Genomic DNA, 17,416 nt, shown 5'->3' on the forward strand with positions numbered 1-17,416 from the left:
CCTAACCATTTATCTTGAAAAATCAATCTGTTACAGAGAAATGATTATAACAGAATTTCCTTAATACTTAAATTAAAAACAGTACAATTATATATCATGTTTTTATAATTACTAGTATATTATTGTTGTATATTATCTATTTTTTTAATTATTATTTTAAATAACTAAAATTTTGTTTTAACTAAACTAAAAGTCTGTACATAATGCTTAAATTAATGGGTTCAAAAACCCGTATTTTTGTTTTAGCCAAACTAAAAGCTCTTTTTTTTGTAATCTTGAAACCAAGTTTTACTCAATTTTATTTTTATTTTTGTTTTTACTAAACTAAAAGCTGTTAATCCATATGTCCAAAATATTATGTATTATCTAATAAGTAATTTATTTTTGTTTTAGCTAAACTGAAAGCCCTATTTGCATATTTATATAATTTTTGCAATTGTTCATTTACATTTTGTTAAATAGTAAACATTTTCTTTGTACACAATTTGAAAACACATAGTCAATCTGGCAGACGGCATTGCCAAAACACTTTTATTACCAAATTTAAATGTTATTCAATTGTAACGGAAACTATTGTATTTAACAATTTTAAGTAATAAAAAACATCTATCTATCTAAAAAAAAAACATCTATCTATCTATCTATCTATCTTACGTAATTGCAGTTGCAGCATATTTCGCAGCCATATGTCAAAATCGGTAATATTAAAGTTTTGGCAAGAAGTAAACGTGTTTTTACCGGCGTAAAAGACTGGGTAACCCATAATGCACGTAGAACACCATATACTTTGCCGACAAGTCCATTTATATGATTGTCCCAAGTCAAAAAGCGGTTAAATGTCACTCCGAGATTTTTGGCAGTTTCAACATATTCGATTGGAACATTGCTCAACATAATCGGCGGAAAATAATCAAGATCTAGACTCTTTCAAGATATAACTACACATTTTGATTTTTTTAGGTTCAAAATAAGACCATTTAATTGGGACCAATTTAAAAATTTTTCAAGGACTTCATTGACACAGAAAGCTCCATGCTCAATGAGTCCAAGTGGGCAGCTTAGGTACAGCTGAACGTCATCAGCATACATTTGACAAGAACAATTATCAACCAAGGATGGAAGTTCATTGACGTAAATAGAGAACAATAGAGGAGCCAATATGGACCCCTGAGGAACACCAGAAGCAAGCGGCCAAAAATTACACAAGGTTTCACCAACTTGAACTGCTTGTGTTCTATTAGTCAAATAAGAATAAATAAGCTTCGTAGCACATGGTGAAAAATCAAACTTCTAAATAAGCTTTTTACATAAATTGAGATGGTTAACTGTGTCGAAAGCCTTTGAGAAATCAAGCAGAACCAAAAATATTACCTCATCCTTATCCAACGCTTGCCTTATGTCTTCAGTGACGTTCAAAAGTGCTGTGATGCAGCTGTGCTTTTTACGAAAACCAGACTGTTTAGGTGTAAGCATAGAACTCGCCGTAAGATAAATATTGATTTGTTTCTGCAAAATTTTCTCAAAGACTTTCGACAAGTAGGAAAGGACTGAGATAGGCCTGAATTAAACGCCTTTTGCGTTTTTTGGGAGTGGTATGATTTTGGCTACCTTCTACAGGTCAGGATACACTCCCGACATTAAAATCGTATTGAAAGCGATCGTAAGATATGGCAACACGATAGGCAAAATCATATACAAAAATTTAGGGTGAATAAAATCCAGTCCAACAGCGTTTAACTTAACAGACAGCAGACCTTCAACAACATCAGCAGTATCTACAGAGCAAAAACCAAAACCAAGATTATCTGACTGATCCGTAAATAGTAAAATTTCTGATGTACTCGACGAAGACACCAGTGTCGATGGCAAAGAGGCAAAGGTTTGGTTGAGTGTATTAACATCTACAACCTCAGCTGCCACTTTTGTTAAACTTTGTTTAAGTTTTTAATTTTTTGTACAAAAACTGTCAATTTGTTTTTTTTCAAAATTTTACTGAGTGTTGAGAACAATATTTTTTGAAAGATAAAAGTATATTAAAGCCAATATCTCAAAGTTTTGAAAAGATGTTTGAGTCGAAAATCAATTCTTACCAACTTTTATTTTTTGTAAAAAAACTGTCAATCCGATTTTTCTCAACATTTTTCAAAATGTTGAAAACAATATTTCTTATAAGATAAAATAAGTTTGAAGCCTAAATTTCAAGTTTTTGAAAAGATATTTGAACCGATATTCAATTTTTACCAAAGTTGAGTAATGTTTTTTTTAGATTTTTATTTTTTATAAGAAAAAATCATTTGCAGTGGACCCGACGAATGCTCCACAATATCTCAACTAAGAGATAATACGATCACGTCTTAAGACTTGATAAGAGGAGTCGAAAAGCTCAGATTCCGAGATAGAGTTGTTGAGCCATGTTTCCGTCAATATTATGATATCGTGAGGGAGTTTGTTATGTTTTTGTAAACCATCCTTGGCCAAAGTCCATTTACGTTTTGATAGTGGATTAATACCTTTTTAAGCTCCTTTGACGGTGGTTCAGCGTTGTCCGATACTGCCGAAAAGGGTTGTTCGACGTATTCATAAAATCATGAACTATTACTCTTTAAGGCCAAAACGATGGTGAATTTCAAACATGGAAAATTGAGTCAGGTGCACGTATTTTAAACGACGAATACTGAGTATGATTACGATGTAAAATTTTCTCAACATTTAACGTAAATAGGTAACCCAGCTTTTCGGACAAGTGATTTTTGTCAAGTGTATTTGTAGACGGTGCAAGTTTAGAAAGAAACAATATATTTTGCCCTTCAACAGCCTTTAGTCCGGATGCAATGGAAGATGTTAGTGAGGTAGTTAGGGATTAAGAAAAGCAGGTACATTGTTGTAAGGAGACCGTTAGGGATTGATTATTCCATCATTAGGGATTTGTTCTACTTGCTTTTTAGAGATTTGGAAAAGGGTAGTAACGAATATATACGGGATCGTCTGCAGAAGTTTTTATCTCTGCTACTTATGGGGTTGTATGAGTTAATCTATCCTCACAAAATAGTTTGCAGTGGTTTTTTATTACTTTGTGAAACTGTAAGATTTTCAAAATTTACTGCAATAGAATTGACATCCTGCGATTTATATTTAATTTGTTTAGAACTGTCATAAAGCTCCCTTTGGTGTTGATTAGAGCGTAATTATTAATAATCATTACCTAAAATACCGTCGAATGTTTAGGAGTGGGCAGGATAAAAGATATAATGTTTAAGTTGTTTAAATAGAAAAGATTGACGAATGCATGGTCGCTGACCTTAACGTCACTATCTATGAGCTTAGCATAGAAAATATAGACGATATGTTTTTTTTTTACTATCTCTGGTATGACGGGCCGTTAAATATCGTATTTAGGTTATAAAGACTTGCGAATTTTTCTTTGGTAAGAGGTTTTAAGTGAATTCTTCAAAGCTCCATAATTACTCTATAGTGCTTGTTTTCGTACTTGTGGGAAAGGAACAGTGCTTGTGCTACAGGTTCCTTCATACATAGAAGATCAGGCAGGTTACCTTTAAGACGTTTAATGACGGTTTCATAGGCTTTATCTCTATATTCTAAATTGGTTTGGTATTGAGGTACAGGGTGTCTCAAAAGTAAGTTCACATTTGCTTATCTTATTACGCGAAAGCAACTATTCTGAGGGGCGCGGGGGGTATGTCAGTCGGTAGTCTGGCTCTTGGGAATTTAGTCGCTATGGAGCATTTCTCTGATGCGAAACGTGCGTTGTGCGTACGTGAGTTTTACAAAAACGGTGATTCGACGACTGTAGCGCGTAGAAAATTCTGCAGTATTCGACATATTCGTCACTTAAATGATGCGCCTAGCACTCGACTCGAAAAAATGGGTTGAGAAGTTTGAAGAGACTGGGTGAACTCTAGAGAAACAAAAATCTGGGAGGCCAAGAACATCAAGAACAGCCGAAGACGTGGACAGTGTTACTCAGTCTATTAGAGATAATCCAAACCTGTCGATTCGGAAGCGTGCTGTTGCTTTAAATGTGCACAGATCTTCATTATGCCGCATTTCACACAAAGATTTAAAGCTCCACCCGTACAAAATTCAGTTAGTGCAAGAACTGAAGCCTTAAGATGCTTGTCAAAGGCTTGCCTTTGTAAATCAGATGATTGAGTGCTTTCCAACGTTCACCAACATCTTGTTTTCCGATGAATTCCATTTTCACCTTAATGGGCATGTAAACAAGAAAATTGTCGTCACTGGAGTGTAACCAACCCAAAACAAAAACATCAGAAACCGCTATTCATTCTACCACCGTATGGGAAGCGATGTCAGCGCGAATAATTGTCGGCCCTTACTTTTTTGAAGATGGAAGGGGACGCACACTCGCAGTGAATTCAGAGCGTTATGGGGAGATGTTAGACGAGTTTTTCGTACCCCAACTGCAAAACTTTCCTGGTTACAACCAACTTTAGCAACTTCACACACGTCCAACAGATCTCTGCCTCGAGTTCGAGAAATTTAACATTTATAAAAAATTAAATGTGAACTTTCTTTTGAGACACCTCAACTTGTTTTTTGGGAAACGTGATGCGGTAGGGTTAATAACTTCTTCAATTAATTCTTTCCACTGTTGTTTTCATAGACATAGCGTATCTAGTTGGGAGTTCATCGAATTTCTTGTGGACCATCATTGTGCAATGAACTTGAATGTATGGAACGAATTGTTTGAGTCTTGGGGTTGGATAGGAGGTGAGTAAGTAAGTAAGTTTAATAACAGGGATTCGATTTGTTGAATAGCGTGTTAATGAATTAGTTTCGGTCAGAATTCAACCTTGTTGTTGGCCATGAGGTTGATCTTGGCTCTGACATGGTTTCGCGTTGTCGACAGGTACGTCTAGTCCCACGACTGTTTTCGTATTAACAATATTGTTCACGTTATGATAAAAAAGAAGCAGAATCTCTAAGATTTAGTTAACAATTTAAAATTTTTTGTGGTGGTAAATTTTCTTTTGATTGTAGTCTTTTCTATATTTCGAATTGTATCTTTTGATTTTGTGAGACGTTGTATAGGTATATATTTTTTCAAAAACTTAAACTCCTTCGGGTTGCGTGTTAAAATCAAATTATTTTAATTTTTTTTTTTGCATTTTTATTTTAAACAATCTTAATTCTTCAAAATTAAAACAAGAAGTTTTATTAATTTGTGTGATTTACTTTGCTAAATTAATGTTTTTAGTTATTTGCACCACGGAGAGTTTGGTTTATATACCTACTCTCAATCCTTGTTCTGGTTAAAAGGGGTCAATTATATGCTTCAACGCAATACCGTCAGAATATTATTAAAATAGGCCACCGTCGGTCGCGTCTTCAGTCCGTGACACGATTTTATTGAAATTATTTTATTATTTTTATTATTTATTCAGTATGCTGATAATTTCTATAGTCTTAACTTATATGCCTATTGGTCTACTGGTCATCCTTATTGGGATTGATTCTTAATCAAGCCTCAGGTGTAGGTGCAGTAGTTCTTGTTTTTCCTATCTCAGGATATCAATTACTCTGAAAGGTTTCTTTGGGAATGTCAATAATTTTGGAAAAGTGGGCAATCTGCAAATTTTGAACAGATTCAAGATAATTTAATTCATCCGCAAAATTATTTAAACAAGGAACACATTTGGACCGTACTGCGGAAGGACAGAAGTTACTGAAAAGGCTTAGACATAGTCAAATCAATACAAACAAGTTGACTGCGTCCTACATATGTTTATGATCCCTATGAAACGCCTTTGCAAAATCAGTGTAGACAACGAACACTTGGTAATCCTTTACCTTTACTAATGAATTGAGTACATAATTTGTGAAAATGGTAAGGTTAGTCTAAGTTGACCTAAACAATACTAAACCGTGTGGGAAATGGTTTCTTTTCATAAGAAATTCAGTTTCTTGCAAACAATTTTTCCAAATAAATTACATAGGTATTGTTTTTAATTTACTTATAGAACGGTAGTTAGTTATATCAGTTTGGACCACTTTTATGAATAGGAGTTTTCCATTTTGGTAAAAATTCATCATATTATGTTCGAACTACTAAAGACTAAACACAAAACTCTAGAGAGAGCGACGCGACGGCACATTTTTTCAATACGACGAATTTTTTGTCTCCATTTACACCACACAATATCTTCTCCACTACTGAAAAGTAAATACATAAATAACTCATGCTTTCACTTATAAGGGACTGACTACGAGTGCAATAGATTTTACTGACGTAATTGGAGTCAATATAATTTTATATAAGAAACTCAGCAAAACATCACGGACAAATAGTTGATACACTTGGTAAAGTCGAACCTAATCTTTGCAATCTTCATTTAGTTTCTTAACTTCCCATAGGAAGTTAATCCAATTTGTCGAATTGAAAATGTTGAAATTTGTTGACGTTTCAAGGTTTAAAGGAGATGTCTGTGCTTGGGTGTGTACTTCCGTACGTCTGCACGTTTAGGAAGAACCAGTGGAGATATCGACTTCAAATAAATGTTGTTACATAGATAATAATGCAGAAAAATACAGAAGGGACTTTTAAAAAAAATTGAGCTTGAATTGAAATTTACCATAGCAATTTAAAAAGGTGAACATTTTAGTTAACCCTAAATATCTCAAAACAATAACGCTAGCGACTTCAGTTAAATTTTATATGATATATTTTAACGTGATACAAAACTAACAAGATTTAGAAAAAAAATCAACTAACGGTTTTTTTCATAACTCAAAACAAAAAAAGTTGTCACCTCGAATATTTTACAATTAAAAAATGATTTCCCTAAATTTTGAGAAAAATCGTGCTGACAGTTTTCTTACAATTCAAATATCTTTTCAAAAGTTAAAAATATTGTCTTCAAATTAATTTCATCTTATACAAAATATTGTTTTCGACATTCAGTACAATTTTTATAAAATCGGGTCAATCGGTTTTTTGATACAAGTTAAAATCTAAAAAAAATAGTACGTCTTTAAAATGATTCCATTGTTTTGTTAAATGTTTAAGATATTGTTCTTAGAAAAATTATTTACTTTTATTTGTACAAAAAATTTAAATTTTCAGGAAATGCTAATAAAATTGGTAAAAATTCATTTTCGACTAATGTTCTCGTAAAAATAGATTTTAAATCAAACTATGTAATCATGTGAAAAATATTGTTAATAATTTTTAGTCGATTTTTTAGAAAAATTTAACTGAAAACTTTTACAAAAAAAAAAACAGGAAAACAAACAAAAACAACAAAAAAAGAAAAGAAATGGTTTTTGATTCAAGTACTAGGAGAAGAAAGAAAAAAATATTGACACTAAATTATTTATCTCACACAAAATATTGATATGAATATTTTGTTGAACTAACAAATCGACGGACGGACGGTCGCATCCCATCCCCTTTTTTTAATTTTTAATGAAACTCCAAAAACATTTACTATTTCTTTTAACTTGGATCAGTTGGTGTAGTTTTTTTATACAAATGTATTATGAAAGAAAATTAAATAATAGTTTTCTTTTTTATTTTCGATTTTATCACTGATTTGAAATGTAGTTAAATTGTTTAATTGGAGTGGTTCCCGTACTTACCTGGAACGATCCAGTCTATGGTGGCTAAAGTCTTATTTTGTAATGTTTCTCCGAAACAATCGCTTATATACGTGAATGTCGGCTGAACTCCAGTTTTCCCCATCAGTGTATTTAAAATTGTTACTAGTCCAAATATCAATAATAAACATGTTGCGCATGAAATGGTACATTTATTTTGCTTAAAATAGGTCGACATGATACTATTATCCAGCCTCTTTCGAAAACTTTGATGATTTTTCGTTAGAAAATCCTGCAAATACAAAAAAGATTCTTTTTGATGCAGTTGAACACATTATATTAATTTTAAACTGGTTAATCAGCTTAATCGTACAAAAACAAATATTTTTGCATCTTAACAAGTACTTAAAAAATGGCTCAAAAGGCCGTTGAGAACTAGGGCCCAGTGACTTATAACTCTCAACCATTCATGTGTGCTAGTCAGGGATGGAGGGGACCTGCAGTTTTAAGCCGAATCCGAACGGCTAATTTGAGAAAGCACTTTTCATGACAAGTATTACTTTTGGAGAATTGGTCAATTCCTCATCAATTATTTCAATATCTTTTTTTATTTTTACTTTAAAACTACTTTAAAAAAACTTTAACAAACTTAATCTACCTATTCTACCTGTAAACGACTTAAAAATAGAACAACCACAGCAGCAAATCTAACTACATAATTTTTGTTTTTCATTATTCCATGTTTTTTTTTTACAGTCCAACCATCATGCCGCGGGTTCTACTTACCAACTTCTTTGAGCTCCATAAAATAACTCTCCAAGTAAATAACCACCCAAAATTTGAATGGAATAACTTCCAATTTTTGTAACTAATGTTTTTTTTGGGGACTATAATAATTTTAATTTTTGGGAGGCCAATTTTATATTAAGAGAGAGATGTGCTGGTGACTATGATGTATGATATGATCGATTACAAACTGAGTTCGTTTCATGATAGGCTTCATCTTTAACCTTCCGACCATAACACTTTTAAAATATACATACACCACAACAGGGGTGACAATTTTTTTTTCAAACATTACAATTAATATACTTTGTTGAAAACATAAAAACTTAATTTATAAAAAATAAATATTTTTACGAAAAACGGTAGAAAAAAGAATGAAGCAAAATCAAAATTCCAATACAAATAAAAATGCCTGGGGTGTTATAGCACCCCTGTTGTGGTCGGAAGGTTAAGCTTAACACCGCCAATATGGGAATAATTAACGAAAAATCAAAACACTTCATGGAGGAAGTAGAATTGCTTGGGTACATCGCATAATTTAATTGCATCAAAATGGACAAATGAAGAAGACACAATGTATAGAAGAAATCCCACAACCGGTGACTCTACGGCAATTAAGATATTTCTCGGGATTAGTGGGTTATTAACGTAAATTCTTAAGAAATTATGCGATAATTTCGAAACCCATTACCAAGTATCTGAGAGGAGAGAATGGCAGAACCGGTAAGAGTAATAAAGTTCAATAAAGAGGCTATCAAAGCATTCAAGACATTGGATAACAAACACTGCGAACAAGTTACACTTAATCCACCCAATTTTAACGATAGATTCGAGCTCAAGACCGAGGAAAATTGTGCGACAAATGAGACAGAAATTTTTACCGTAATTTGGGCATTGAAGAACCTTCGAAATTATCTTTACGGTGTAAGTGGCATCCGCATATAAACAGATACCAACAATTTAATTTCACTATAGGCAACAGGAACGCAAATGCCAAATTAAAACGCTGGCGCGCTTTCATAAAAGAATACGCTCCAGAAATTATATATAAACAAACCTGTCAAATAAAATATGGTAGGTGATGCTCTAAGTAGACAAGAATTGAATATGATAAACGATGACGAGTCAAAAGAAGGCATAGTGCAGAAAGAAGTCCAATTTTGGAACTTAAAAGAGTAAACCAGAGAATCATTTATTCTAGAGCCCAGCTATTTATAAATGAACCACTTAACACAACAACATAATTTCAAAAGAAATCAATACATGTTATTTGAGACATTCAAAGACTAAGATGTTGTTAATAGAATTAAAGGCATAATAAAAACAGGTTTATCCGTAAGTATTTGAGGTTTTCAAAATTTTAGATAAACAATTAAAAGAATTTCCAACAAGTTTCGAAATCAAATACTTATTTACTTACATAAGGTGGCTTTACAGGCCTGTGTGAGCTAGCACCTCACTCAACAAACTTCTCTATCTAGCTCGGTTCCCACCTAGATGGCTCCAGTTTCGCGCTCCAAGTTGGGTGACGTCACTTTCAACTTGTACGCGCGCATTGGATTCCATGTGCTCTACGTGACCCAGCCATCTTAGTCGTTGGACTTTTACCCTACTGGCTATGTCTACGTCGCTGTACAGCCCGTAAAGTTCGTTGTTCTATCTTCTCCTTCACTCCACATCGATGCGTACGGGACCGTAGATGATACGAAGAACTTTACTCTTGAAACGACCCAGTACCTCATCCGCTTTTGTCATAGTCAATGCTTCTGCACCGTATATCAGGACGAGAATGATGGGGGCCTTATAAAGTGACACTTTGGTCGTTCGAGAGAAGCCTCAATTGCTTTCTTAACCCAAAGAAACAACAGTTAGCAAGAAGTATTCTTCATTTGATCTCAGCGATGGTGTTGTTTTCTGCGTTTAAAGCCTAATTAAACGATGTCCTTGACTACCTGAAAGTGACGTCTGTCGATGGTGACGTTTTGACCAACACATCGGTGTTGTAGGTCCTTTCTTGCGACAGCATGTATTTTGTTGTACGTTATTAAGCGTTAAACCCATTTTTGACGCTTCTGCCTCAATACTCAAAAATGCGACATTGGCATCACGAGGAGTTTTTCCGATTATGTCAATGTCATCAGCATATGTTAGTAATTGGATAGTACCTCTAGTGTTGACGTGGGAGCTCTGCACTATACTTTCAAGAACAACTTTAAAGAAATCGCATGACAGCGCATCACCTTATCTGAAGCCTATTATGACATCGAGAGATTCTGTTAAGTTGTTTTCAACATTCATGGAGCAGCGTTAATTTTCCATGGTCATCCTGCACAAACGGACGAGTTTGGCAGGGATGCTACATTTAGACATGGCTGTATACAGCTCCTCCTGTAGATACTGTCATTTGCGGCCTTGAAATCGACGAAAATATGGTGGGTGTCGATTTTATGTTCTTTGGTTTTTTTTCAGAATCTGCCGTAATGTGAATAGTTGATTAACCATGGACTTTCCTGGTCTAAAACCACACTGATAAGGACCAATCAGGTTGTTTTCCTTTTGCCTCTTCTGCTAATAGAGCTCATGAGCAGCTTTCGTCCTTTTATACAGCACCGCTTTGCGTGCGTGTTAATTGGATGCATTTGCCTGCCGGCATTCCTCATCAAACCAGGGGTTCGTGGTTGGTTGCTTGAAAACCAGCACATCAGAGGCGGCTTCTCTCATTGCATCTTGGCAATGTTTCCATTGGTTCTCGATTCATTGTGTTGGCCTTGGCAGCAGAGAACTTCGAGAGAAGTTTCTTGTACATCGGTCGGGGAATTATGTGCAGCTCTCTTGTGATTATAGCTGTTCGACGTTGTACCAGCTCCCAGCATCTCCCTGTTTTGCCTTGGGTCTGGAAACTCGAACTGCTACCTACAAGGAGGTAGTGTTCCAAGTCAGTGTTAGCTCCACATAAAGCTTGGACATCTTTTTTTCTTCTGTGGGGGCGTACGGGCATATTAGGTTAATGTTGCCGAATATAGTTTTAATGCGGATGATCATGAGACGCTCGTTGATGCACCTATCGCTCTGCAATCAAAAATTCGAAGATATAACGGATGAAGGAGAGCATTTAGGAAATGAAACTGCAAAACAGAATCGAGCCCATAGGCAAGCTAAAGAGGTGTATGAACATGTTATTAATAAATACTACTGGCCCGACACTTTCAAATACATTCTTTCAATAAACGCTACATCTGAATTCTGCAAAATGAATGAGTATGGTTGACAAACGACCAATGGACATAGTAAATAATTATATAGATAAAAGCGGTGCAAAAGCTAAAATCCAAAAACATCAACGAAAAATGATAGTAGTCCAGTCAAATTAAACCAAAAAAGGGGACCAGCTCGGAAATTTCGCACTTAAGAATTTTAGTGCACATCTTTTTTATATTGTTGTTAACAATGTTTTAAAAGTCGACCTCGATATCATGTACGCGTCAAAGGTTATTCGAGGTCAAAGTTCACGGAATTGGCCTTTTTTAATATCTCGTTTTTTATTGGTCGTACAAAAAAAATTGGACACAAATTGTAGAGGAGGTAATTATCTACAAAATTGGTCTTATAACATTTTCACGTCAAGTTGATAGTTTTTCCGTTATAAGGCCAACAAAGTGTACACTTTAATGAAATACGATTTTTTCCCTAGAAGCTAGTAGCCTTTGCGTTAATATCTTGCTTCATACTGTTTGTACAAAAAAAGTCTTGAACAAAAGCCAAAATTAGCTACAAAATGGTTATACATGTATAAATATCTAATAAATTAGATAGCGCAACAGTCCATGAAGACCCAGGGCCTAGTGACAAACAACTCTCAATCATTCCTGTGTGCGAGTAATGTTGTTGGAAATGGAAGAGACCTACAGTTTATATACCGAATCCGAACGGCTAATTTGAGATAGCACTTTTCATGACAAGAATACTCTTGGAGATTTGTCAATTCCTCGCAAGAGGCAGTACCCGTGTGGCACAGGCAGGGATTGAACCCAAGACCCTTGCATGACATTCCAACGCACTATCATCACGATACGGATACTTCTTTCTGTATACTTTTTATTATCGTCTCTCTTAAGTTTAACATTTTAACACTACCAACTAGGTATTATTAACAATTCCAACACTAGATATAATAATCGGTATGACCTTCACCGGTTTCAAATGAAATTCCGTTTTGATTTCGGTCGCAAGCTCAGCGTATTTGTTAGATTTATCCAAGTAGGAATTCTCTATATTTCTGCTTAGTGGAACAGCTATCTCCACTAAGTCTCCTTCACGAGTTTTTTTTTGCAAAATGTTATGTCAGGTAGATTGTGTTCTCGGCGGTGTGTCGTGTAGAGTGTCCTATCAAAGAATAGTTTGACACTGTCTGTTTCGATGATTAGTTCAGGTTCATATAGATAGTATCGGGACTGCTCTGGTGTTATGTTGTTTGCCTTAAAAAGCTCGATGTGAAAGATTTGGGCGACATTGTCGTGGCATTTTAAATAGTCACTCTGAGCCAGATTGAAGCATACTGATATTACACGTTCTGCAAACGTCTTCGTGCGCATACGGTTGTTTAACTATATATTTCATATAGTTTCTGGTTTGTACAACCTCATCCTGAATAGCGAGCAAACCTTCAGTTTTGGAGTAGATATTTCCACCCGTCAGCCACTTGTTTGACAATTTCTGGTGAACGTTTTGACTGGTTAACGAATAATAATATATCTTCAATGTGACGTCTTCGACGCCCATCTTTGCAGTTTTTGATCTTTTCTTTCTGCAGTAGGCTCGATTGCATCTGCTTGCAGTTTCAAAGGCGTATACTCGTTGTCTACTGATGTTATTGCCTTTATGAGGTTTGACCGACCGCATTTTTCATAAAAGTATGATTGTAGAAGCTGGATGTCAATTAGCCTACGGTCTCTTTGTCTTCTGTCTTCTAGGGAGAGTCATTCTTTCTACACACGATTTGGGATGGTGTGCTCTGTACTTTGTGAGAGTTGTTCTCATTTTTCTTTGGATGTTGTTGATCTCTGTTGTGGTCCATCGAATGATGCCGAAACTTTACGTGAGCACTAAGATGGCGTATGCATTAATTGCCTTAAATAGATTTTTCCCATGAAGATGAGAATTTTATTTGGTATTTGTAAACATCATCATGAGTCACTTCACCCAACTCAAAAACCGAATGTTCAGGGTTTGATGATATTGGCCTCTAGTTATATCTAGTGTCTTGCGTTTGTCAATACCGAAGGACATTTTGATATCGCTGCTAAAGGACTTCGTAATGCTCAGAAGGTGGTTGAGATGTGATTTGGTGGATGCATATAGTTTAAGATCATCCATGTACAGTAAATGATTTATCTGGTGTGTAGCAATTGTATCTTTTTTAAATTTAAACCCGTATCCTGTTTCTTTCAAAAGGTTGCTGAGTGGGTTTAAGGCAATGAAACCATAAAGCACGTAAGTAGTCTCCTTAAAAGATACCATGCTTTATTGGGATGTTTTGTTTTGCGGCATTCCTCCCTTGATTTCTATTGTGTTTATCTTATTTCTAATTACTGCTTTAAAAAAGCAATATGATGGATTTTGTAGATCGATAAGACCTCAACTACCCATGAATGTGGGATGCTGTTGAAAGCTTTCTGGTAATCAATATATCCAACGTATAGGTTCCGTGTAGTCTTCGACGCTTGTTCAAGTATGATATGGTCAATAGTCAATTGTTCATCACAGCCTCTGGCCCCTCTAATGCATCCTTTTTGTTCTTGACGTCCTGTTCTGTTAGGTGTTTATAGATAGAGTTGTTGATGCATGCTGTTATTATCTTGTACATGGTTGGGAGGCATGTAATTGGTCCTCCTTTAGCTGGGTCTTTATTGAAACGTCCTGAATTTGGTATCAGACAGGTTATTCCTTCAGTTAGGAAATCGGGAATTGCTCTGAGATTCTCAATACTGATGTTAAAAAAGTGGACTAATTTTTAGTGGGTTGATGTTAGCCTCTTATACCACAAGTTTTGTATTTGATGAATTCCCGAGGCTTTCCACTTCTGTGCTTTGTTCAAGACTTCTTTGAGATTGGACAGGGTTATGGTGTGACTCTCCATTGGTGTAAGTCTAAACGCTCCTCCCTTTTCATTAGTAATCCATTGTGCGCTGGGGTTGTGTTGCACTGGTTTAGACCATATTGACGACCAATACTTCTCAGTATCTTGTTTAGTAGGCAAATTTTGGTGCGAGCTTTCACCGTCAGTCTGTTTTGTTTCAAACTTCTGTACAAGGATTTTTCGTTTTTATAGAAACGTACATATGTTGTATGTTCTTCTTTTTTTCTGAGACTTTGTATTTTTTTCGCCTAGTTTTCATCACAGAGAGCTTTTGTCTTAGTGTATCTATGACTCTTTTGTTCTCGTGGTTGATGTTTTCGCAATAAAGTTGCTGTCGTTTGTGCTGCACAGTAGATTATGCTTTGCAATCCATCCAGACCGTCTATATTCCTATAAATCTGGGGATGATGTCATCATTTAGGTGCTTCAGTATCTGGCATGCTTTTCGTGAGGTGTTAATCCTAGCTATAGGTGGTCTTATAGCTGGGTTCGTTTTGTCAAATAAAGAGAATAGCTCCCAGAACGTTTTTGACATTTGTTCCTCAAAGCCGACGTGTGCTAATTCGGTTTCGTTGTTGTCAGTATTCTGACCTCGTTGTTAATGAGGTCGTGAGTGGGGTGGTCTGACTCTTCTGTTTCGGGTGCATTTTGAATGTCGGCTTGATTAAGCTTGATAGCTTCGGGAATAACGTTGTTCCTGTGTATAGCTTTCACCTGATCAGCGAGTCGTTGTTCACTCACATTGTAGTCCGGGTGTGAAGATGTAAACGCTGTGTGTAGACGTGTTCGATATGTCATTGTCATGTTACTTTCCCTATCTGTAACTATATAGGCTAGATGGACTGGCGTAATAAGGATTCATTAATGTTTCTTGTCCATTTCCTACGCTGTTGTAATCTCCCAGCTGCTGTGAGGGCTGCACCGGTCGTTGCGTGCTCGTCACTTGTCAACTGAGTATTGGGTCTAGTGTTGTTTATGAGCTGTGGCTCATTTATCACACTTGATCCAGGTACCAAATCAAGTGCGCGGGAGTTCGAATTCGATCCCGACGTGGTGGGGATATCCGAATTCAACAGGTTATTTCTTTGGTTGTCCATTTTAGATTTTTTCCAGTTTATACCTAATGGCAGGTCGAGAAAAGGGCCACTTCTAACATAAAGAAAAGACGCCCACCATCGCGCTTTCTACGGCGAAGAATTTAAGATTGTTGGTTGGTTCACGGTTGGTATTTTAATTCCCACCTACGTGGTATATCTACCGAGCGTTCCCTATCCGCCAGCTTGGGGACGCGCCCTCTAGGCATACAACTCCACCCGAGGGTTATTATTATTATCATTATCATTAATATTATTATTATCATTATCATTATTATTATTATTATTATTATTATTATTATTATTATTATTATTATTATTATTATTATTATTATTATTATTATTATTATTATTATTATTATTATTATTATTATTATTATTATTATTAATATTATTATTATTATTATTATTTGTAAGGTATTTTTAAAAGAAATTTAAACTTAAATTACCAAATTTCGTATAAAAAAAAAAAAAACAAAAAAAAAAAAAACGCTATTTTAAAACACTCAAGAGAGTGAAAAAGGGGCATTTATTATATTTATTCAACAAACCAATTATAATTTAATACATAAATCACATAAATTCATTCCGGCAAACAAACCACGATTATAAACGTCAAAACAATCAGCTGTGAGCTCTCACTTCCAACCGATTGCTAATAAAAGCCACCTAGAGGCAAGCACGTGCATCTCAAACTCAACCAGTAAAATGGCAATTACTTTAGAGGACTTGAAAGCACTATTAAGGGAGCAAAAAGAGGAAATCTTTCAGAATATAAACGAAGCTACCAATAAGGTCATCAAAAACACCGATGAGAAAGTAGGGATTATTTCTGAAAAGGTTGAGAAGCTTGAAAAAATGGTGGAAATGAAAGAAACGGTTATACAAAAACAAGAAGCTATATGCTTGAACCAAGAAAAAAGAATTACCCAGCTGGAAATAAGTTAAATAAATAATAATAATGATTTTTATAAAAATAATAATAGTAATAATAATAATAATACTTTATAATTTAGGTTATGATTTCTGAACATGAGCAGAACTCTAAAATTCATACTTAATATGCATCTATTATTCATTATGTTCATTATTCCAATATAATTTTTAAAAACATGAGAAAAATGCAATGTTTTACACACGCGCCGTATCCCCGAAAAAAACAATTTCATTAAATTTTAAATGATATTTATCAGCATAATACTTACATCTCTGTTTTGTTAACCAATATAAGGCCATCAAAAACAAAAATTATTTTGTAAATTAAACTATGTTATATATTTATTTAATCGGCTCAAAAGATTTCATTTAATTGAAAACACAATATTCAATTATTTTTCAAACCACAAAAATCACATTATATCTTTAGTTTTAGGTATTTACTCTATAAGATTTACTGAAATCTATATTAACTTCTGGTAGCAACATTTGTGCTTCATAATAATATAAAATAATTTGAAAGGGATTTTTAAGATATTGCAAAAATAAAAACCAAATATGTATTTGGAAATACTTTACGAAGCTAAACATTCAGGAATGATCAAATGTAATGTATGTGCATGCATAGTCGTTTTTTTCTTAAAATACGTCTATATTTTTATTTACTTGCTACACACATTAACTATATAGCAAGTATTGTAATCGTAAAAAAATTCGAACTTGAGATTTTAATCAAACAAAACAAAACATGAGGATGGTAGAGAAATCGATGTCTGTTGTTGCCCCTACTGCCCAAACCATTTGGTTACTTTATTTCAAGCTTGGACAACAAGATTCGGTTCGCGTTAGGTGATTTTTAAATTTCTTTTTTAAGTCTAAAAAAAACATT

General features: G+C 34.6%; 1 protein-coding gene across 6 annotated transcripts in view; it reads right to left on the reverse strand.

The window, feature by feature from the left end:
• The window catches only part of LOC129953659 (A disintegrin and metalloproteinase with thrombospondin motifs 9), a 161,069-nt gene that overhangs the window by 116,696 nt on the left and 26,957 nt on the right, over positions 1-17,416 (reverse strand). For 5 of the 6 annotated variants that reach the window (XM_056066985.1, XM_056066984.1, XM_056066987.1 and 2 more), the window contains exon 2: positions 7,618-7,867. In XM_056066985.1, coding sequence (XP_055922960.1) covers positions 7,618-7,867 — 250 coding nt within the window. Of the gene's footprint in view, positions 1-7,617; positions 7,868-16,796; positions 16,815-17,416 lie in introns of those variants that run through there. The other variant, XM_056066988.1, reaches the window with a different exon arrangement.

The sequence above is a fragment of the Eupeodes corollae genome, chromosome 1, assembly GCF_945859685.1.
Source record: "Eupeodes corollae chromosome 1, idEupCoro1.1, whole genome shotgun sequence".
In the NCBI taxonomy this organism is placed as follows: Eukaryota; Metazoa; Arthropoda; class Insecta; order Diptera; family Syrphidae; genus Eupeodes; species Eupeodes corollae.